Here is a 22,850-nt window from a genome sequence, read left to right on the forward strand (position 1 = left end):
CAGTGCATAGTTCAGCTAATCATTGCAGGTTGGTTGTTTCATTTATTATGCTCACACATCAGAGACAGATCCTAATGGGCATAAAACAGTATTTTTAAACCAGCAGATGGGCACATTAATTTTCCCAGAATATTTTTTAAATGAAATCTAAGCATGCACTAGTAAAGGCATTTCAGCAGGAAATCTATTATTCACTAAGAAGCATTCCTGACAAACCCTCTTCCACAGTTCAGTGGTTTATACTTGCAGATAAATGACTAAGTTGGGTGTGTTGAGGAAGAAGTGAAATCTGGAACTTTAATGTGAGTTTTTGAAAGAAGATTTGACAATGTTGACACACTGGAGTTTAGCAAAGCACTAATCAGCTCAGCAATGAGTTGCTCTTAACCCCACCTCCTCATGCAAACAGCACCAAATATTTTTAAAATGCAGTCAGCTTCCTGCTCTATACCTACAAGTGCTTTTGTGCATTATTGTGTAATGAGAGATACAATATTTTCCTCCTAAAATCAGCATTCTTGTCTGTTGCTAGTTCTCTTGCCTGCTCATGAAATCTTGAGTTGTGCAGGTGGAAATAAGTTTATATAGAAAGTTATAGGAAGGATCCACCATTAAAACATAAAACGACATTAGATTTCTTTTAGAGGCACATAATAGTAGATGGTGCATGCGATTAAATGAAAAATACAACCTATTGCCTAACAAAATCAAATTTAAAAGTTAAAGTGCAAGCCAAAGTACAGACATCAGGGGAAAAGATATAAGCTATGTCCAGATGGTGTGGCAGAATGTAGAGGAAGGTGGGAAATCCACTTTCGTAAAGGGAAACGTCTTGAACTCTAAAGGAACGAGTTGACAGCACTGTCTCAAAGTTAGATAATCTGCCTGTCACTGCAATAGTGGATGAATAAGAATTTATCACTTGCATGCTGAAGGTGTGTTCTTGTTGGAAATCTAGAATGACTTCACCGGACACAGTGCAAAAATATTTTCTTAAGTTCTCCAAATGAATGTAGCAGCATTTGAAGAGGGCATGTGAGGAAACTTAAGCCTATCGGTCTTCTTCTAGATGACATGCCCCCTCTCCAGAACTGTGGAAGACACATTGCTCAGCTGTAGCCAAAACACTGCCCTATTGAGAGGACATGGTTTCCATTTGATTTTTAGATCCCAGTAGGTGCTGAAAAAGTGCTTGTTAGGTGGTGCGGAGGAAGGCGTAACACTACTTTCCAGAGTTTTAAAAAGCATGAGTAGGGTGTGTGAGAGGGAAGATTGCAGTGCAGATAAACACCCATGTTGCCTCATGAAATCAGGCAGTGGTCAGAAGCCAAAATGTAGGTTGTGTCTGTTGTTGTTAATAATGGATGTGTCCATTATTAAAAACCCACTCCAGGTTTTCTCCCAAGTCCCCAAACCTCCAAATTCAGAAGCCTAATTTAGATTCCCTTCCACCAGTTATATTTAGTGTGTTGCTATTGTTAAAGCAATTACGAGTATTACATTAGTCTTGCCATTCTGCTGCCATTTGCTTGGAGATCTTCTAGTTGATCTGAAATTACTTTCTGCATGTGCTGGAATTTCTGCAGCTTTTGATTATCAGCCAGTTGATAAACATATGTATGAAATGGCAGCACCATCTTGTGCAATAAATGTAGGTCTGCATTTAAAAGAGTTACACCCAGAGATAAGCCACTGTGTTACAAGAAGCACTAAAAAGCAAAGTGTGTGAATCATGTGACTGTTATTTTTGGCACTCTTGTGACCTGTGAAAGTAGCCAGATTGACTGTTGAAGACCCCAGTATGTAGCTTAGCTTGCTCATGCTAAATTGTCTTAACACTTCAGAAAACTAGATCTTTTTGCTAGGCAGGGGCAGCATGACAAGAGTTTCACACATTATTTTGACTGGGAAGCATTTTTTGAATGGTCAAGTAGCACAACACAACTGAAAACCACCTATTGATATTGCACCTAGAATGAGACGCATTCCAGCTAATTTAGGTTTCTTAGTATGTTTGGTTGAAAGCATGACACCAAGTGAACATATGAGAAAGGAGATGGAAGAGAAGAAAACCTTGATGTAACCAATCCAGATGGTACGACCCCCAAGTGTGGCCTATGATGTTAAAGAAAAATAAAAGCCGCAATGTAACTTGTCGTAGGAGAATATGGATTCCCAGACCAGCATAATTTTTACTCTTGTGACATTTGTGGTTATTTCACAGGAATGCTGTGACTCCAAAAAGAATTGGACCCTGATTTCTTTTGGTTTGTATTTCAGCCATATTTAGGATGCCTTTGTGACGCTGAACCAAGGTCACTTATAAAGAATGGGTTTAATATATTGGGAAGCCTGTTTTTAGGAATCAGTAAAGCTGGCTTGGGTATCTTCTTTCTCTGTAGGCAGACAGGTACTGCTGCCACGAGTAATGCTGCTGTCTCTCCTGGCTCCTTAGCACTTTTTTTTTGTAGTATGTAAACTCCCTCCTTGTCCTCCAGAAGGTTGCACAGACTCTAATTATGTATGCATGACCTATCTTATGCATATTAATTGTGTTACGCTTCTCCTCTGCAGAAGGGAGACCTGCCCACGACTGAAGTGTAACTAATGATGCGAAGCCTTCTTTTGGAAGTGTGTGATTGTTTCTCCTTCCTCCCATGTGTGGACAACCCCCCTAGACCTCCTTCCCCTCTAGTTGTGTGTGTGTGTTTTGTATTTAGTTTTTGCTAACCTGGTTCCTGTCTCTGGTTTTTTGGGTGTTGCTGTCTGTGCCGTCGCCATGTGTTCGCTTGCATGCAGTTGCGGAAAGGTCCTCCCGTGCCGCCACCTCCAAAACTCACTCCGTCCAAGGAGATGAAGCAGGAGAACATCATCAACCTGTTTGATGACAATTTTGTCCCAGAGATCAGTGTGACAACCCCCTCACAGGTTAGCTTCTCCTTCTTCCCTGCCCTCCCTTGTCCCTTCCTCTATCCGCTTCACCTTCACCTAATTTTCCTTATTAGAGGTGTCAGGCCATGAAAACTGCTCAGTGCATGAATGTATGGGGGGCCCAATGTGATTTGAACTGGGCAAAAGGGCCAGTGAGTTTTCCCACCACATATTATTGGTTCAGAATCTGTGTCTGAGGTAGATGGAGACAGAATACGTGGAGAGGTTCTATTATTTTCCAATGTTTTTCATCAAGGCCATGGAGATCAAACCTATTTCTCCCCAGCTAAATAGGAGAGTGAGGCAGGAAGGCATTATTGTTTCAGGACATTGTGTACCCATACACCCACACCCACACACCCACACCCACACACCCTCATGTGAAGTGGTCCCAGTTCTGCAGCCAAGTGGAGGAAATGAGGTTTGGATCAAGGGCATCCATCCCCACCCTTTAGAACAAGCTTTTCTCCTGAGGCCAACATTCCTTTCTGGGGAGCTTTTTGGGGGGGCCTGGGCAAAAGTGGATGGAGCACAGAATCTAGGGTAAAGTTTAGAAGCTCTGCCCACATAATTTTTCTTAGAGTGAGGAGGAATTGTCTGGATGGGGCCCCCTTCATAACTGGGTGCTAGCATGGTCACCCTGGCTCGTATCTTACTTCCCCTCACATGGCTGGGGGATTAAGAATTGTGAGATTCTTAAATATATGAATGTGGGCTATGCCTCACAGTGGTAACTTGAAACACCTGTGTGGTTTTAGCTGCCTCCAAGAAAGAAGTGCTTTCTTTTCTTATTGATAAGAGTCTGAGAGACAGATGGGTTTTGTGTTAGTGACTTTGGATGCTTTCATGCATCAACCCTAGACAGGTCATTCTTGGCCCTGGGCCTGCACTTAATATTTTTTAAAGTCACTAGCACCTGCCACCTCTTCAGAGTCTCATGGCCTCTCAAGCTACTATTGTAAAGCTTGAGAAACTGATTGAAAACAAAGTATTCTATTGTAGCTAATTGCCTGAGGTAGTGACTAGGCAAATGGATGATATCCACCACATTGTCCCTTCCCGGGGATGATTTAATTCTAGCCCTTGTGATGGAAGAAGGAAGAAACAACAGCCTGACCAGTTTTCTGGCTACATTCTCACAACTTGCATCATCATCATCAACAACAACATTCTGATGTATAATTTTTTTCCATTATTCATAAAAAAATGACACCTCTAGCAGTTCTGTTTCCTGATTCCGCTCTTCCTTCCCTACCTCAGCGCGGTGGCCTGCGGCTTTTACCTCTTCCTCCTGTTCGACGGCCGAAACATTGCGTGAGGGGCCTGGAGTTGGGAGAAAAGGCAAGTGTAGGCCACAAGTTACAAGGGTTGTGGGATTACCTCACAGTTGTGGGGATACAGGTCATAGTTCTACAACAGATTAGGATTCCTTATTGAGGGTGGGGAGCAAAGGAAGATATTAAGATGCCACTTAGCTAGCTTTAAACCTGATTTTTTTAAAAATAAATAAATAAATAAAAAGTAGGTCTTTGTCATTGCCAGAAACATTTATTGGAATGTTCTGAAACAAATTAACACAGAAATGAGCACCAAGTGTGGATTTCTGTCTGGCCATTTAGTAGCAACCATACATATATGGGCCAGTTCTAGTAGAACAGGGTGTGGAGCTCTTTGGAAATGATGGGAGTTGGAGTCCAAAACATCTGGAGGGCTTCTGGTTCCTCAACCCTGCAAGGGTGTAAACAAAAATCAACAGCTCACAATATATCTCTCCATCAGGACTTGATTTTAATAGGTAAGGGGGATGTTTATGTGTGGAAACCTCTTGAGAGATGACCAAAGGGAAGGTTCAGAAGTAGAGGAACTACAAGGGAAAAAAGAGGACCCTGTAGGGGGAATAAAAGGCTTGTAGTACAAAATAACAGAGGTTGTTGGGAGTAGTGTGTGGGAGCAGTGATTTGTTTACATTTGAGAGAGAGAAGTAAATGAGCCTGTCTAGGATATCTTAGACTAAGGGACTTTTGGAAGAATGCCTGTGGGAAAACACCTGTAGAAAAATGTTATGTGAAAATGCAAAATCAGTGATGAGCACAAGGTAGAATTAGTCTCACCATGAGGTACTGCGAGATTATTGTTTCATGTGGCAGGTGCTGAACAGCATTAGAGGCTATCCAAATTGTTCTTAATTTAGTATAATTTTAATGAGGTGGGAGAATGGAATTTGAAGCAGAAAATTCTTAAATGCGCTGCTAGCCATGCAAAAAGGATCTCACCACCTGTTAGTGGCACTTTTCTTTCTCAAAATCCTGATATGTAGGCGGTGTGGTTTTAAAGAGGTTAATCATTGGTAACATGCAATAGGCCGAATTTATAGCTTCAGTGAAACGTACCAACAAGCATTGCCTTTTCTTTTTGATTTTTCTTCCTAAAGACAAGAGCTCAGAGATAACAGTGGATACCATGGGGAGCTAGGAAGGAGAGCAGAGGCTTTGCATTAATGGGGAAGCAGAGACTAAAAGTGAGAAGAGTTGCACTTTGTAGAGTCTTTTGGTCAAGGGAACCAGGGGGCTGCCTTCAGTGTAGAAATTCTGCCTGTATACCCCCCGTTCATTTTGTTATCTGAGAAAGCCGTGGGCCACTGAGCAACCTCCCGTCCTTGTCCACACCTATCTTTTCCTTGTAGCATGCCTCAAAAACTCTTACACCATGTTTTATATCATACGTTTCTGTGTAAAAACACTTGCCTAAACAGAGCATTCAGCTTGGGACGCGTCCAGCGTGGAGGACACCTGGCATGTACAGGTTTCAAATGGATGGGTTTGAGTCCTAGATCAGAAACCATAGGGGAAAACCTATGATCAATGTATTTCATGTACTATATGTGATTTTTTTTCTGTGTATGTGTGTGTTGGGCTAATTATTTGGGAGGAGAGGGAGGGCAAGCTAACAAGAAAGAGGAACCCTCGGCACATGGTGCAGGTAACTCTGGGGTGTCAGGTAAGCTTCTAGCATGGCTGTACCCTTTTGACCTGAATTGTTTTTTAGTCAAGCACAGAAAATGAATACCTAGAAGGTCTTGCTTCAGTGGTAACCTACATAAGAAATACTTAGGTGATCTGCTGTGAGTATTGTGTAACCTTTTAAAATCTAAATCTATTGGAGTTGAGATTATGAGGCAGAAAACCGCCTTCATTGAAAGCTTGTTCTGATATTGGTAGGAACTAGTGAATGACACAAAAAAGTTAAAGTTGAAATATAAACTGCTGCTGCTTAGAAACTGTGTGGAAAAGAATGTGCTAGAAGTTTCTCTCTTGAAAGTATGTGGATATATCAAACTGATAAAGGGTTTTGCTTGGAAACAGCAGCAATTTAGTTTTCCTCAGTTGGTGCATTTACGTTAGTTTTCATCAGATATCCTAACAATTCAGAAATGTTTACTGCTGTGCCTTGGTTTGGTTCAGAAAGGTTATATTGCATTACTTTGCCTTAGGACCAGAAGAACTATCAAAGAAGTTGCTGAAATATTTTGATAGAGCTCCTTTCAGAAACAGCAAGCTGGGAAAAAAGGGGTGCCTTGTAAATCATCTTTTTAGGAATATGGACATTAGTCAAAATTTGAATGCTGCCACTGATGTTCTAATTTGCAACCCCAATAGAATTGCTTCTAGTTAATAAGATAACCTCCTTACTAAAAAGGGACCTTTTGGCTAGATATATAACTTGAAATGTATATAATAGAGAACTGGAATAATTGATTAATATTGGAAATCACGTCCGAATATAGAAAGCATTAGAATATGGGCAGGGGAAACAGATTGCAAAAGCTAAGATCTTAAACAAGGAATCTACTGTGTTTCTGACTATGATGATACAGATTTGCTGCTGTGAGGCTCATAGAGAGACTTCCACTGAAAATGCTTTGCACATCATACATAGTTTCCTTCTTTTAAGAAGTGCCTAAAGTAGTGGCCTAGCTGTGCTGAAAGTTGCATGTGCAAGTATCTTGGGTAGGATTTAGGGACCCTGTCTGGAAAGATCACAGGTGATGGTGACCTCAAGAAGATCCCTGATAAATAAGATGGATGGTAACACGAAAACTGCTCAGGCTCTGTGGAATACTGATGCTTTGTTTTCACGGCTGCGTTTCTGCAAAAGTGTTGAGCGTATTGTGGCCACTGGACACATGTGAGCATTCATTGCTTGTACCATAGAGTTGTATGCATCTTTTTTTGCACCTTCAGCTCCTGGGTAACACCTTCTGCATACCAGCCTGCATCCTATACCTGACTAATACGCAATACTGCTTTTCTTCCTTAATGCTGCAAGTTTGATGCCCCTGGGCCCTTCCAGGAGGGAGCCAGCCTGTTGGATTTTGATTTTGATCCCATTAAACCTGATAACAGCCCTGTAGGGAAGTCGCCTACGCCTGCTGCCCAGGTTGGTTTACTGCTGCCATTCCTTCATGAAATGTTAGACAATATAGACCTCATCAGTCATGATGAGGATGGGTGTGTATGTATGTATTCATAGCAACAGAAGTACATGTGGAGATTTACAAAATGTATCTACAGAGTCTCACATGACTCTTCCTGATGGTTTGCATTAATAACCGTAGCTTATGCTTTTTAGGTGTTTCATGTACACTAACTTGGTAATTCTTAGAATAATCTTGTAGAGCAGCCCAGTGTTGTTTATACTACACTGCTGATGAGGGAGCTGAGACTTGAAGAGATTGACTTGCCTAAGACCATCTAGGAGTCCATGACTGAGTTGAGATTTGAACCACAGATATCCTGCAATTAGTTATGAGTCAACCTTGGTAGGCTTCTTGTTGCCTTGTTGCCATTATTATTATTATTTCAGCTGGGAAAATAATCTGTAGATTCTGTACACATAATACATAATATCCAGTAGATAACTGCATTCTGCAGCTGAGTTTCTCCTTCAGGTACCTAGCATATCAGAAGTCTGCTCCACAGAGCTTTCAGTGTGGCTGCTCCTCTTCTACTTTCTAAAAAAACAACTGAATACATTTTTTGTTTTGACGAATTTTTCCAGCTGGATGTAAAAAGGTCTCCTTTCGTATTGTTTTTAAACCAATCTGCACCTGGAGTTTTGTAGTGTTCTAAAACTAATTTTTAGCTGTTTTATGGTATATTTGTAAATTGCCTTGAGTTGCATGCAAAAGGTAATCAATTAATTTAATCAATGGCTCTCCTACAGCACATTATCTGCTGAGCCTGTTTAGCTTCACAGGAATCCACCCTCATCTGGCAGATGCAGAAATTGTGATGTAGTGAGATGAAAATTGGTGTAAATTAGTAGCAGCTAAATTAAAGAACATGAGGGATGAAATGGATAATTCAAAATATCACACAATAAGCTTGCATTAATGTCAATGAATGGTATATTATTAAATGTGGTATCCAGTGCTGGACCTGAGCGGGAGGCAGTTTATGGTGTGTTACTCTCCTCTTCGAATCCCTTCCAGAGTAGGGATTTTTGTGTGTTTCAGCATGTGTGTATGTTACTGATAGTGTAGGAGGCTCCTACAGGGAGAGCAAGGGTAATTGAAAATTGCCTCCCTCTCTCTTCCACTGATGGATATCTTTGTTGGAGGAATCCTCTGGGTGGTACAAGGAGACTTTGTATGTTTGCACTTTCTGTGTTGGCTGAATTAATGATGTCTCAATGTGTTTTTATTCCTGTTGCTCTTTGCTATGCTTAGTCTTTGCCTTGGGATTTATGGGAGGTAAGATTTCTATTAATATAGCTTTCAGTGCAATAAATTCTACCATGTGGTGCTTGGCATGTGTGAGTACTTCCTTCTGTCATTATCATGCAAAGATGATTATTCTTGCCTTGACCTTCTGTTCTCATCCTCTTCAGTGCTATGAACTAAAGTGGTGTGGTACAGTTGCAACCTCTTCTGCCCTTTGTCTGTCATGCTGAGAAGAAGTCTCCATCCCCTGTGCTTTGATATTGCCTATTATTAATGGCATTGACTGAAGCACAAACCTTCTTGCTGCAATAATTGTAGACCTTGCTGCTACTTTTTACCTTGTCAAAAAACAAACAAACCCCTGCATGCCATTTCCTACCTCTCAATTGTGTAGTATGCATACTTCTCAACTACCACCAAACAATCCCTTATTCTATACATATATTTAGTATAATGCTGTGCTTGCTGATTTGCTGCCGTGGTTCACTAATAACAGAGATTGGAGATCTCTCCAGTACTGCTGGAGAAATGAACCTTTCCTCCTTTCTTATTATGCTGCCAGATATTACGCTGTAATAAATCAGTTTAAAAAGCCAATGGCTTGTAGTTTCCAGACTTTCTTCATAACATTTTGGGCATGTTGAGATATACAGCTTTGCTTGAGTCCACCTGCTAGCAAGTGACCTTTATTCTTTGCTTTTGTGCATTTCCTGATGTCTTTATTAATTCTATATCTTCACAGAAGGATACTTCTTACATTCTAAGTTAAAATTTACTCATTTGGCTTACTTTATCTGCCATCAGATATCTTTTGAGGTGTGATTGGCCTTTAAAAAGAATTGGCCTACACTGGTTTCCCATTGTAAATTCATCAAATTGTCTCAAGAAGTTGACTCCTTTGTCTTTCCTGACCCAAGAACCTTCACTATTACTTCTTCCTAAGCATTTTCTCTGCTGTTTTCCCTCCCTTTCCTCCTCATGTAAAGGTTTAGTGAATAGATTGTGTCCTCAGGATAGGTAGCCATTAGATTTAGATCAACCACCCCAGAAAAATGGTGCGCTGGGGAAACAAGCACCATATTTCTTCAAACAAATGTGTATGAATCTCCCCACCTTCCATTATTTTCCATTATTTTCGTTCAATGAATATATATATTCATTGAAAATATATATTATCACACAGCAGGGTTTAACTGCACCAAAACATATAGCAGTCCAGTGAGTAAAGAATTGCTAGCTCAACCACCAAATTATCTGATTTAAATCTAAACATCATTGAGTACTGTATTACCAAAACTTCAGTTAAAGGGAAGTGCAAGTTGACTCATTTCATTCTGTATAAAAGCAACACAGAGAAGCTAGACAGCCCCCCAAATAAAGAAGTATGACAAGTCTCACCTTGGTTAAAATTACTCAACAGAAGTTCTGGCTGCTGATTCGGTAGCTTGCCACCCTAGTTAAAAAGCTTATTAAGCCCGACAGAAGGCATTGTTGTTCAAAATGTATTGTCAATAAAGCCAACCATTAAAGGCAGGAAGTGAGAAAAAGAATTGTAAGCTACTTGTGTGGGGTACTGTGGCCTGGCACCTTTCTGTGCAGTTGAGAGCAGCCCGATCAGATGAGAGGTTGCAGTGGACTACCCATGTAGCTGTGCCTGAGCAACTGTGGTTGTTGAATGGAAAGCCAGTGTGCTGTGGCCTCTCTTGCCCAGTCATAGTGTATGTACAACTACTCCAGAAAAATGGTGCAATTTGGAAACAAGCACCATATTTCTTCAAATAAATGTGATCTATATTTTCCTAGCTTTAGTTGTGGTATAGGATGTTAAATGCCTACCTTAAAGTAGATAGAGATTATGAACCAGTGGCGTAGTGTGGGGGGTGCAGGGGGCCCCGTCCGCACCGGGCGCAACATCTGGGGGGGGGGCGCTCGCACTCGCAGCTCTCTGCCCCTATTAAAATCCACGGGGTAGGGGTCGCAAATTACTTGCCTTGCCCCGGGTGCTGACAACTCACGCTACACCACTGTTATGAACCACCAATGTTTTGCTTCTCTCTGAACTGCAACCTTTAACCTAAGACATCTTCTGCTGTTATTTGCTCTGCTTGCTTTTGTAATATCCTTATGTCATGCTGACGGCGTGCTTCTGTAGTTATTGCTGAAACCATTATTGGCTGAACAATTCATTAATTTCAGATTCCAAATCTAGACGTTTTTAAGTGGAACGGTTTTCCATGAAAGGTCATGTAATCCATGCTGATGTTATCACTGTATGTAGTTTGCTTCTTGTCAGGAACTACCTTTAATTCTTTATAGCAGTGTTTTGTTGCTAGTTAAGCATTTACCTAAAAACAAATACATTTAGTGGTCGTTCCTTCTTTAAACCCCTGCTCCCACCCTCTGCCAGCAATGGTTATTCTTTAATATATTTTTTTAAGGACTTAATCACCTTCCCCCCAGGATCCATCCAAAATTATGGCACATTTGACTCTTACCTGTTCAACAGTTCTATTTACCCTGGGATTACCGTATTTTTCGCTCTATAAGACGCCCCCGACCACAAGACGCACCTAGTTTTTGGAGGAGGAAAACAAGAAAAAAAATAATTCTATGCAGTGAAAGCAGCAATCCTTCTTGCTGTTCTTGCTTCTGTGATAGCTGCGCAGCCTGAATTCACTCCATAAGACGCACACACATTTCCCCTTACTTTTTAGGAGGGAAAAAGTGAGTCTTATAGAGCAAAAAATACGGTATTTCATTGTCTACTCTGTCTTACTTCTCACTGCACTCTTCTCATTTTTGTATCTTCATGTAACCATGCCTACGACTATCTCCTCCCATCTCTGTTTCTCTCTCCTCCCTCCTTCAAATTCCGCCCATCAGCCGGAAAAGACTCCATCTAGCAGCGGTCAAACTATGGATCAGTTTCCGGCCGATAATCCTAGCAATAGTGCGTTCGAGGTGGACTGGCCTGACCAGCCCACTGAGACTAAGATCAGCCAAGTAAGTGAAAGTATTTGAAGTGATCGTACATTTGAAATTGTCTTGTTCTGGCTGGTGTGCTCTAGCACAAGCCTGACTCAGTTGTTATTCTTTGGAATGCATTAGGCGGGGCAAATTTATGACCTCTTGCACCCAGCACTCTTCCAAAGGAATTAGAATTTACCCATTCCCTAGGCACAATAGTAAAGCACATCTCCTTAACCGTTTATCTGGACTGGGGGGAAAACTGATGTGGTCTAGTGACTAAAAGTAATAGCTTGGCACGGAAATTCTAGAATTATTTTATCACTGGTTTTAGGGATTGGTGATCAGCCGTGTACCCATAATAGAGATGCATTGCATCCCTTGAGTTTTTAAAGCTGAATGTTCAGAAAACATTGGAGGAGGGTTCTCTGAGTGTTCAACTTAATATTTGAAGGGTTCGATGCCAGCCCACCTCTGCCTGTTTCCCTCTCTCCCAAGGAAAAGGACTAACTGTGGGGAAGTCAGAATGGGTATCAGGTGGTGAGAGAGTGCTGTAGAGAAACACTATTTTTTTTTTTTGGGGGGGGGAATATTTACTGCTAAACTGCTTAATAAAAATGCTTCCAGTTTCTTTACAACTGTATGTTTTAGCATTTTTTTTGGAGTTCCTCATAAATCATGTCGCAATTTTAAAAAATTTGGTGACAAGTCTGCCACTTTTGGAAAAAGGTTCCTACGGTTTATTTACACCTCCAACACTTGTTACTATTGTTTTTATTAATTTTAGCTAATTTGGATGGGGTCAGGTACCATCTGTAGGTCATTTCCATAAAGTATTCTTTAATCAGATAGCACACTATAAATTTTAAATCTTTTTTTTCATAATTCTTCCCATTTTTCCATTTCAATCGGGTAGCCAAAATGAGCCCACTTCACCATCACTTCCTTTACTTTTCCATCTTACAAATAATAATAATCTATATGTTTTTTATAATGTCTTCTTATTTTTTTAATATTAATTCTTTTTCTAGGTTTTACATCTTTGTATCAAATCCATTTGTTTTTTAATCTAATTTAAAGATTTCATTTAGGTGGTAATATTGTAGCCAGTTCATCTCTGTCTGTTTAAGTTCTTTATATCCTTTAAGTTTTAATTGGTTATTTTCTTCTTCTAATATTTCTTTATAGGTGAGCCAATTAATTTCCATGTTTTTCTTTTTCACTGCTATTGCCTCTACTGGAGACAACCATCAAGGGTTCTTGGGGTTCCAATAGTTTATTTCTCCCCCATACTGTAAAAAGTGATCTCCTTATTATATGGTTAAAGAATCCTCTGTGCATTTTGACTTTGTCATATCCAAGATAACCATGCCAGCCGAACCTATTGTCCCGGCCTTCAATGTCTAATATATTGGCATTTTTAGTAGTATCCATTCTTTGAGCCATACTAAACATGCAGCCTCTTAATATAATTTAAGGTCTGGCAGTGTGAACCCTCCTCTGTCTTTTACTTCCATTAACAGTTTAAACATAATCCTTGGCTTTTTGCCCTGCCATATAAATCTAGCCAGGTCTAGGGGCGACTTCACCTTCTGTTGCATCCCTTTCTCTTTCGTCTTGCTGCTCGTCTGTCTCAAGATGGCAGCAGCACAAACTATGACCCGACACTGAGCGTGCTAGTCTGGAAGTCTTTCTAGCAGTGTTTTGTTGTTAGTTAAGCATTTGCCTTCGTTAAATATTCTCAAAGCCATTAAGAGAGGGTATTCTGTAGATCCAGCTCTATGTTTTGTACAACAGCAAAACAAACTACCTTGGATGGGATTGTGTAACCCACCCACACCAAAAGACAATTCAATGAGACCTCGATGAGCATGGTGCTGAGGGTGTGTATAGGGAATGAATATTCAAATGCACACCTGCACCAGTTGTTCACACAGATGTTTACTCTACAAGTTGATTTCCCATGCTATTTCCTCCTGAAGAAAGCCAGGGGTTGTGGATTGTGATACATATTGTGACATCAAAGACCCATATACTGGTGGGATGGGAAAGCTATTTTAGAATCAAACAGCCTGATATAAATGTAACTGATGCAGATATGGGCTGCCATAACTCAGAGAATCTGCTTTGCATGCAGCAGGTCTCAGTTTTCAATTCCCAGCATCTCCAGCTAGAGCAGGAAAAGACTGCTGTCTGAAACCCAGTCAGGGTAGACAATGGTGAGCTAGATGGCTTCCTATATTCTGATATTTTCCCCAGAAGGTGTTTGATCCAAAGACACAAAGAAGAGATAGGGGTTTTAATCTTTATAATACAACTTTTGCAACAAAATAAGCTATACAGTTAGAGTCCAAATAAAAGGAAATGAATATTTTATGACATAAAATAAATTACCCCAAATGTTATAAAATAAGATAAACCAAAATATCAGATAAGCTTGTTAAGTCCATACTCAAATTCACCTCACAGTTTCAGGCTTTAATTTAGCTCACTATAGATCATATAATCTATATCTATATACAGTATCTACATATCTGTCTGTATATATTTATATATACTGGTAGATAGATATAGATATAGATATACATATTCTGTGACTGGAAAACCACAGCTTAAAAACAAATACATTTAGTGGTCTTTCCTTCTTTAAACCCTTGCTTCCATCCTCTGCCAGCAATGGTTATTCCTTTTATATATATATTTTAAAGGACATAATCACTTCCTTCTGTGTTATGGAATTAAATCTACTGAGATGCTAAATTCAGTGACAAAATTCAAGATGTGGCCCCATTCCCATCTTCTGCAGCAGAGAAGGTGTCACTGAGACAGCTCAGCACTGCCTTTATAGATTTGGCAGTGCATAGAAGCAGTGAGGGAGAAAGCAAGAGGTACTTAATGATGGAGGAGGGATTTTTAGAAATATCCAGGGATGCCTTGACAAGGCTAAACCAGGACAGCATCCTCTGGAGAACGGTGCTGCCTGATGCTTGACACTGGCAGTCTTCCAGGGCAGTTCTACTTGCACTGCCTGTATCCATGGAAGCTCCATCTGCACCCTAACAATCCACTCCATCCCAAGGTGAACTACCCTGGTCAATAAATGGAGGCACTTTTGTCAGACCATTGGCTGCAGGGGTAATGTTGACCCCACCTTCCCCCCAGGATCCACCCAAAATTATGGCGCATTTGACTCTTACCTGTTCAACAGTTCTATTTACCCTGGAATTATTTCATTGTCTACTCTGTCTTACTTCTCACTGCACTCTTCTCATTTTTGTATCTTCATGTAACCATGCCTACGACTATCTCCTCCCATCTCTGTTTCTCTCTCCTCCCTCCTTCAAATTCCGCCCATCAGCCGGAAAAGACTCCATCTAGCAGCGTTCAATCTATGGATCAGTTTCCGGCCGATAATCCTAGCAATAGTGCGTTCGAGGTGGACTGGCCTGACCAGCCCACTGAGACTAAGATCAGCCAAGTAAGTGAAAGTATTTGAAATGATCGTACATTTGAAATTGTCTTGTTCTGGCTGGTGTGCTCTAGCACAAGCCTGACTCAGTTGTTATTCTTTGGAATGCATTAGGCCGGGGCAAATTTATGACCTCTTGCACCCAGCACTCTTCCAAAGGAATTAGAATGTCCCCATTCCCTAGGCACAATAGTAAAGCAGGGTATAAATAAATTATTATTATTATTATTATTATTATTATTATTAATGAGAAGGGGCAGGCAGGCAGAGACTACAACCTCCCCTCCACCCAAACAAACAAAGGCTTACCCACTGCCTACCTACCACTCTGATAATTGTCTTTTCTTTGTGTTTTCAATGTAGGGAAGTTTTTTTAATATTTGATGCTTTGATGTGTTTTAATAGTCCGTTGGGAGCTGCCTAGTCAGATGGGCAGCATATAAATAATAGAATTATTATTATGTTCATCAATTCCTAATTTGTTCAAGAGAGATTTTGCTGTTAGAAGTGTCAAATAAAGCAAGGGTTGCTATGTCCTGCTGCATGTGGGATGGGAGTGAGGGGGAGAATTTTACCTAGGCATTGTTTATCCTGCATTGCTGAGTTTCCCTGTTGTCAGAATGCATACTGGTTCCTTGTGTGTGGTGTTGTTTCAGTGGAGTGTGGCCCACAATTATTTATACCAAGTGTGGAATATGTGTGTATTCTTTGGTATGATTCTCCTGAAGTCATTGGAATAAGCTGGTGTGCTTTTAGTGAGATTTCGTTTTCTGCACACTGACAATAATGTTTTTGCAAAATTGGAGCATTTGTCACTTAGCAAGTTTCATTCCTCCCCTACAAGGAAAAAAGACTGCATTTTCTGGGGCTTGGTAGTCTAGAAAAAAGAAAATTAATGGGGAACATTTTGCAAGGTGTGGAGAAGCAGGATAGAGAGTACTGTGTGTCTCTCTCCCTCATCATACTTGGGATCACTTGACAATGTTGATGGGCAGAAGCCTTGGGACAGGTGGAGAATTATTAATACAAATTATTATTATTAAATACTTATTCATACATTACACCATTAATTTGAGAAACCAATCAAGACTAGTCCTTGATTGTTATATGAAACCTCCAGGTTTAGAGATAGGATATCTCTGAATACAGTGGTGCCCCGCAAGACGAATGCCTCGCAAGACGAAAAACCCGCTAGACGAAAGGGTTTTCCGTTTTTCGATGTGCTTCGCGAGACTTCCCTATGGTCTTGCTTTGCAAGACGAAAACGTCTTGCGAGTCTTGCGATTTTTTTCACTTCCCTCCCTTTTTCTAAGCCACTAAGCTGCTAATAGCCTTTTAGCCGCTAAGCCGCTAAGCCTTTAATAGCCGCTAAGCCGCTAAACCGCTAATAGTGCTAAGCCGCTAAGCCGCTAATAGGGTTGCTTCGCAAGATGAAAAAACCGCTAGACAAAGAGACTCGCGGAACGGATTATTTTCGTCTTGCGAGGCACCACTGTATTAGCTACTGGGGAGCAACATTGGGAGGGGGCTAGGACCTGAATATACCGGTAGGTTTCCCATATTGGCTAATGGGAAACAGGATGCCTGACACGATGGACTACTGGTCAGATCCAGCAAGGGTCTTCATATGGAAGCTAAACAGAAATAGTTGCAGTTTCAATGTAAAATAATAGTGATTACTAAAAGGGTTTTGGAATTCCCTTTTAATAGACTCTCTCAGTCTTGTGCATCAGAGCATATCTATCCTGCATCATGTTGCCTTTATGTGGCTTTGTAAGAGCACTTACACAGTGCCTGTATCTTCTTTGCTCCTATATATTCTAGTTCAATATATAGCCAGTTCAGTTAGCTTTGTGCCACTTCCATTGTAGTGTTTCAACAAGAAGACTCTATAATGACTTCTCTGAAGAGGCCTATTAGGAATAGTGCCATCTTGGACAATGGCTAGTCAAGTTGTTTAGTGCAGAGATCCGTACTGGAAACGTTTTGAGAGCAACACTTGGATGTGATTTTACTTATCCTATATTGGCAATATGTAAGTTTCAGTCAATGGTGGCAAGTGGCATATGCTCTTAAAGCCCTTGTAGACTAAAAGGGAATGTGACGTGTGTTCATTCATACACTGGGAGGTAGAATGGGCAGCTTTAATGATGTGCATAATATTCCTTTCTACATTACCTACCCACCTGTGCCACTGCCATTTCCCTCATACTCCACTATGTAGATAAATAATATACATTTGGGTCAGCATGAAAATGACAAGCCCAGAAGAAAGCCTTATCTATTTCATTAATGGGTAGTGTTGTTGTTGTTGTTGTTATTATTATTATTATTATTATTATTATTATTATTATTATTCTGCTAAAAATAATCATTATTGTTTATAGCCCCATTGATTTGCATATTTTATTCTTCTGAAGAAAAGAAATGTTGGTAGCATCAACAAAGATTTCCCTGATCTTATCAGTTTCCCCAGAGATGTGGGGAAGGGGGCACCCATGGTGTGGCTGCCCAAAGCCATGGGAAAAAGGAGGAAGGAAAAAATGTACTTCAGTTGCAAAGCTTCTGTTCATAGATGAAAGTGGGGGGGGGGGGGAGGCAGGAAGACAGAAATATGATCTGTATATCCACCATCCTTCAAGGCAATCATTTTTTGAAACTTCATGTAAATGCATTGAAAACTGCACTTCTATCTTTAACAAATGAATGCAAATGGTAGGAGAGAAGCCAAAAATCACTTTAAATAGCATTTTGGAACTGTTCACCTCAGTAGGTGAACCTTTCATCATGTCAGGTCCTCTGTTCCATAGGCTCCATTATCAATCTTTTTTGGTTTTAATCTCTGATAAATGTTTCTTAGCTTGCATTCACACGGCAGTTTATTTTGTTTTCCTGACATTTCCCTAACATAAATTTCTGCCTTATATTCCAGCTTTCACACAACGTTAAAGACACTTGCAGAAACAGAGTGGAATGTAGCTTGAGTTTAGTGCTCATTTCTGCGTTATTTGCAAATGGATTTTTTTTCTTCTAGAAATGAGTGCTAAACTTGTGTTATAGTCTGCTTTATTTCTGGAAACGGTTTTTCTGTCACCTGAAAGTTAAAATATATGGCAGAAATCAACAAGGAAACACAGGGAAAATATAATAAACTGCTGTGTGAATGCAGCCTAACTGTAAGATTGAGATGCATGTAATCCTATTGATTAACTGCTGAGAGGTAGGAAATTGGTTAGGTTCTCACTAATCTCTTCTTCAGTGGCCAGGTGGTGGCAGTCTTTGATAGCATTGATTCTCACTATATGTTGCTAACTCTGCACAGCCTTATGTGGTATAACTGATCAGCAGGGTGTATGCCATCTTCATATCTGATCTGATGGTCTATTATTTTAACTGCTGCTGACTTAGAACGGTGAACTTGGTGACCAGTTGACCCTGGTCCAAAAGGCAGCTTCTGTTGTTCTGTTGTCATAAGGGTCTGCTGTTATTAGGAAGGGCACTGCCAGATATCATCAGACTTTCCTTTCCTAGTCCTGCAAGCAAGAATTTTGTCAGCCACGTTCAAATGTTTTACTCAAGGTGAAGTGCGTCAGTTTTTGAAGCTATGTTACTGTATGATGAGATACAGCAGTTTTTCACAGCCATAAAAGAAACAGTAGAAACTATGCAATCATGCGGAAGATAGAACCTTCTGGGCACACTGTTGGCTTATGTGGAAAAAGACAGGGTCAGCACTGGAAAACTTGAGAACATGAGGTTGTTTTCAAATGTGAGGTTTTTAAATAGCTCTTGCTTCAAGCTGCTTTGTAATGCAAATGCGAAACCTTTATTAGCTGGATCATTTTCATAACCCAAGCTGCGCTTCGAAACCCCCAAACATACCCCCCCAAATGAAGATACACAGGATTTTAGTTTAAGTTATTGGCAAAATTTAGGCCACAACTTTATTAAATACAGAATGTGAGTGGTATTGGCTTAGGCATTGGGTTCACCCGACTATATCAGACTCCCATCTGCTTTGCAGGGAATCTGATAAAAGGGTGAAACACCGCCAGAGGGAGCCCTGCTGGTGGGGACCGACTTGAGCTCCCCCGGTGTCTCTGTGGGGTCCTGGTATGGCCCTAGCTCCTACCATGGGGTTTCGAACAAGATCCAGGCCAACCACTGATTCCTTTAATGGGATACCCTTAACCTTGGAGGGGCAGGTGATGGCCACCCCCCTCCCACATATCACTGATCCAATGCCTAACTGCCAGACTTTACAAAGTTGTGACAATTGCTACGTGGTAGGCAAAAACCAAATGGCCATGCCAGTCTGCCAAATGGAAAAATTCCTACCAGGCCCCTGTTGCAAAACAGGTGACCTACAAAGTCCACAGCAAGGCCAAGTGCACCAAGATAAAGGGTGGGAGGGTGGGCGTTCCTCTGTGCGAAGGCAATGAGGACCAGCAAACAACACGCAGGGCATAAAGTTTTGCAGCCACCCCCTAAGCCACGCCATTGGCTTTAGGGTCCAGGAAACATGCAAAATGACCATAGCCCTGCCCACCCCAGCAGATGGGAGATGCTCGGAGGCCCGATCGCAATGCGTACCCTCCATGAAGAGGATCCGATTTAACACAAATAGTGCAGGAAACCCCTCAAAGGTGTGCCTCCTTTAAACTTGACTCATGAAAAATATCTGAGATGGGTGAGACCGACCCACATAGCACAACCACAAAGACTTAATAAGCAGCCAACTCAATGAGCTCCAGGCTACATTCCAGCCCAGGGTCATTTGCTCTTCCTCAAAGTGGTGCAGCTTGGATCTGTGCCAACACATGGACTTGGGATACCCAACTGGTGCCGATACCTGACTGTTTTAAGAGTGTGGGTGCTACAGTCCAGCTAAGGACTCAGACTCCGCTCAGCACTGAGCTGCAGATGCTCATAATTCTGGCAAGGCCTAAAGATGTGGCAGGTCATGCTCTCCTGGGCATGCTGGGGTTCCAGGAGTTTAACTGGCTTTTGTGTTGCAGCCCACAGAAGCCGCTCCTGCTGGTGCTGAGGCAGCTGGCAAAGAAGCAGCAGCAGCTGGAGCTGAAGCAGCTAAAACCGAAACTGACTCAGGATCTGCCTCAGTAAGACCATAGGCAAGGGAGAGGGGTGGTGGCGGTGGGATCTCTTTCTCCCATGTTGCTGGCACGCAATATATAATCACTATTTCACTTAACGCAGTGGGATGGGAACCCGTCAAAGCGACACTGTTGTAGCTTCTGTTCTTCAAGTAGTACAGAATCCTTGATGGAGGGGCCCAATTTGCTGGGTTGTGACTATTGAACAAAGCCCTTTAATTATCTGCAGGTGGTCTTCCAGAAGAAAAATGTCCCCTTTGATGCAAACAGCTAAGCATGTAGCAGCAGCAGTTGCAAGTGGTCTGAGTCAGAAAGAATATCTCCACTGTTCTCCCCAGTCCCAGTTAATCACCACCCTGGCTCTTTCATGTCATCCAACAGCCTTTGTTGCTCTGACAGATCCCTCCAGGCAAACCATGAAGGCTAAAAGCACAGAACCCTTTCTCATTTCCCCTCCCTAAGTTTTGATTCCACTTTCTCACCATGTCTGCTTCTGCTAAGAAATTTGGCCAGAGGCATCAAATTTGTGGCTCTTACAAGGTCACTGAGTTGTTAGTTCTTGTGCATGAAAATGATGCTGAGGACGTAGAGGTCAGAGGCCACCAAGAAGAAGACAGGTAGCAATTTCAGATCAAGGAAAGGGGAAAAAAAGATTTAGAAGAACTTTTGCCTCTTACTATGAACCTATATCTCCTCTCACCCTTGTGACAGACACCTGCTGTGTGTTCCATAATCTTTATACCACCCTGATTTTCCCTCTAATATTTGCCACTGTCTGTGATTCCCTTTTTAAAATTCCCATCTTGTCATGAGTCATTCTCTTCACCTTAATGGCTACTCTGGGCCATAAATTGTAACATCCACGTGGTGGAGGAAAAACACACAATACATTGGCGTTGAATTTTTGAATAATGGGCTGAACCAGTTTAGTGCAGTGGGGTCTCATTTTGCCAAGTGCCTTGTTTCAAGTGTTCCTTGTGTTTTCTTTGCCTCCCTTCACTGCTATGCTTAGAGCTCTCTGCCTGCTGTAGTTGTGGAGACCTTCCCAGCCACAGTCAATGGAACAGTTGAAAGTGGAGCCGCTTCTGAAAGGGCTGACATGCCACCAGGTTTCCTGTTTAAGGTGAGTGTGAGGAAGAACATTTACCTCAGCCGGGCACACATTCCACACTGATGTCCATTAAACTGAATTTGTTTAATGTGCATCGAGAAACCTTGTGCATGCTGCTACTCATAGTATGGGTGGCTTTCGACAAGTTAGGATCTGTTGTTTCTCAATGTTAGCCAAAAACATAGCCTTCATAGTTGCATAGCGGACTGTCACAAAAGATACATGAGCTGGACCATTTCTGCCCCCTTATAATTCAAGTACTGTCCCAGGCATCTCTTTTTCTAACTTATTTGGTGAAATAACCAAAAGAAAACAACCAGTTGTGTCTCCCCTCCTTTACACCCTTCGGAGAAAATCATCCTACTGTAGAGCTTCTCCGGTTCAAATTTATTTTATTTTTATTTATTAAATGTCTATAATGCCATTTGTTTAAGGGTCACAGTGAGGCTTACAATATAAACACACAGAAATACATATTAGCAAACAAAACAACAACTTTGCAGGACAAGAGGAGGTGGGATAGCGGATAGATAATCATGTTCTCACTTGTTGGTTTGGGTAAAAGTGGGCAGGAGCTGTATGCATCACCCCTTCTTCATGAAATGGAGCAAGCTCTCTCCCTTCACTGGAGTCATTATTTCTTTACAGGCACAAGCCATGCATGACTATGCAGCCACTGACAGTGATGAGCTACAACTGAAGGCTGGAGATGTTGTCCTGGTGATTCCATTTGACAACCCAGATGAGCAGGTAAGGAGAGCATATGGGATTTATCATCTTTTTTTGCTTCACACACCAGTGTCATATAGTATGTAGAACACTGGATCTGAACCAGAAAGACTTCGTTTGAAAACCCCATTCTCCTGTGTGTGTGACCTTCAAGCAGCCAGCAGATGAATGGAGATGATGTCTTGCAAAACCAGAATATCTGAAGTAACTGTCTGCTTGATTCTTTGAAATGATTAGTATAGAGCAGGTGTGGCCAACCTGCCGCCCACAAGCCAGCTGAAGCCTACAAAGCTGTCTGAAAGGCCCTGCTAACTCCTTACAAAGGCACCTCTTCCTTACTTTCAAGCCTCTCCTCTGATTGGCTCCAATCAGCACAAAGGGTGAGAAGACTTCTTCTCAGGGGCTAAATCATGTTGTGATTGGGTGGCTCCTGGGTGCTGGAGAGTGGGACCCTGCCGCAGAAATAGTAGTGGGTCTTCAATCCCTCACAACCCTATGTGCCTCTTGTGTGTCATCATCACTAGCAGATCAGAGCACTCTAGAAAATGGAAGCATTCAGTCCTGTTTCCTGAGTGCCTTATGCAAACAATGGACATTTTCTTATGCAAGGCCTCAATAGCCTTTAGATACTCTTGATGCAAGAGCCACTTTGTACCTCATGAATGGAAATGACCAAGATGTAATCATATTCAGTTTTTCACAATAACAGCTTCCTAGGAGATGCCATAGTGTTGAGAGAGAGAGAGAGAGAGAGAGAGAGAGAGAGAGAGAGAGAGAGAGAGAGAGAGAGAGAGAGAGTTTTATTTT

General features: G+C 41.4%; 1 protein-coding gene across 19 annotated transcripts in view; it reads left to right on the plus strand.

Moving 5' to 3' along the window:
- The window catches only part of BIN1 (bridging integrator 1), a 117,520-nt gene that overhangs the window by 84,976 nt on the left and 9,694 nt on the right, over window positions 1-22,850 (plus strand). For 4 of the 19 annotated variants that reach the window (XM_081885675.1, XM_081885687.1, XM_081885689.1 and 1 more), the window contains 8 exons: window positions 2,800-2,928; window positions 7,258-7,368; window positions 8,660-8,683; window positions 11,537-11,656; window positions 14,979-15,098; window positions 20,108-20,209; window positions 21,216-21,326; window positions 21,963-22,064. In XM_081885675.1, coding sequence (XP_081741801.1) covers window positions 2,800-2,928; window positions 7,258-7,368; window positions 8,660-8,683; window positions 11,537-11,656; window positions 14,979-15,098; window positions 20,108-20,209; window positions 21,216-21,326; window positions 21,963-22,064 — 819 coding nt within the window. Of the gene's footprint in view, window positions 1-2,799; window positions 2,929-4,191; window positions 4,273-7,257; window positions 7,369-8,659; window positions 8,684-11,536; window positions 11,657-14,978; window positions 15,099-20,107; window positions 20,210-21,215; window positions 21,327-21,962; window positions 22,065-22,850 lie in introns of all 19 variants that reach the window. The other 15 variants (XM_081885690.1, XM_081885677.1, XM_081885691.1 and 12 more) reach the window with 11 other exon arrangements.

This window comes from Podarcis melisellensis, assembly GCF_964234715.1.
Source record: "Podarcis melisellensis genome assembly, chromosome: 1".
Classification (NCBI taxonomy): Eukaryota; Metazoa; Chordata; class Lepidosauria; order Squamata; family Lacertidae; genus Podarcis; species Podarcis melisellensis.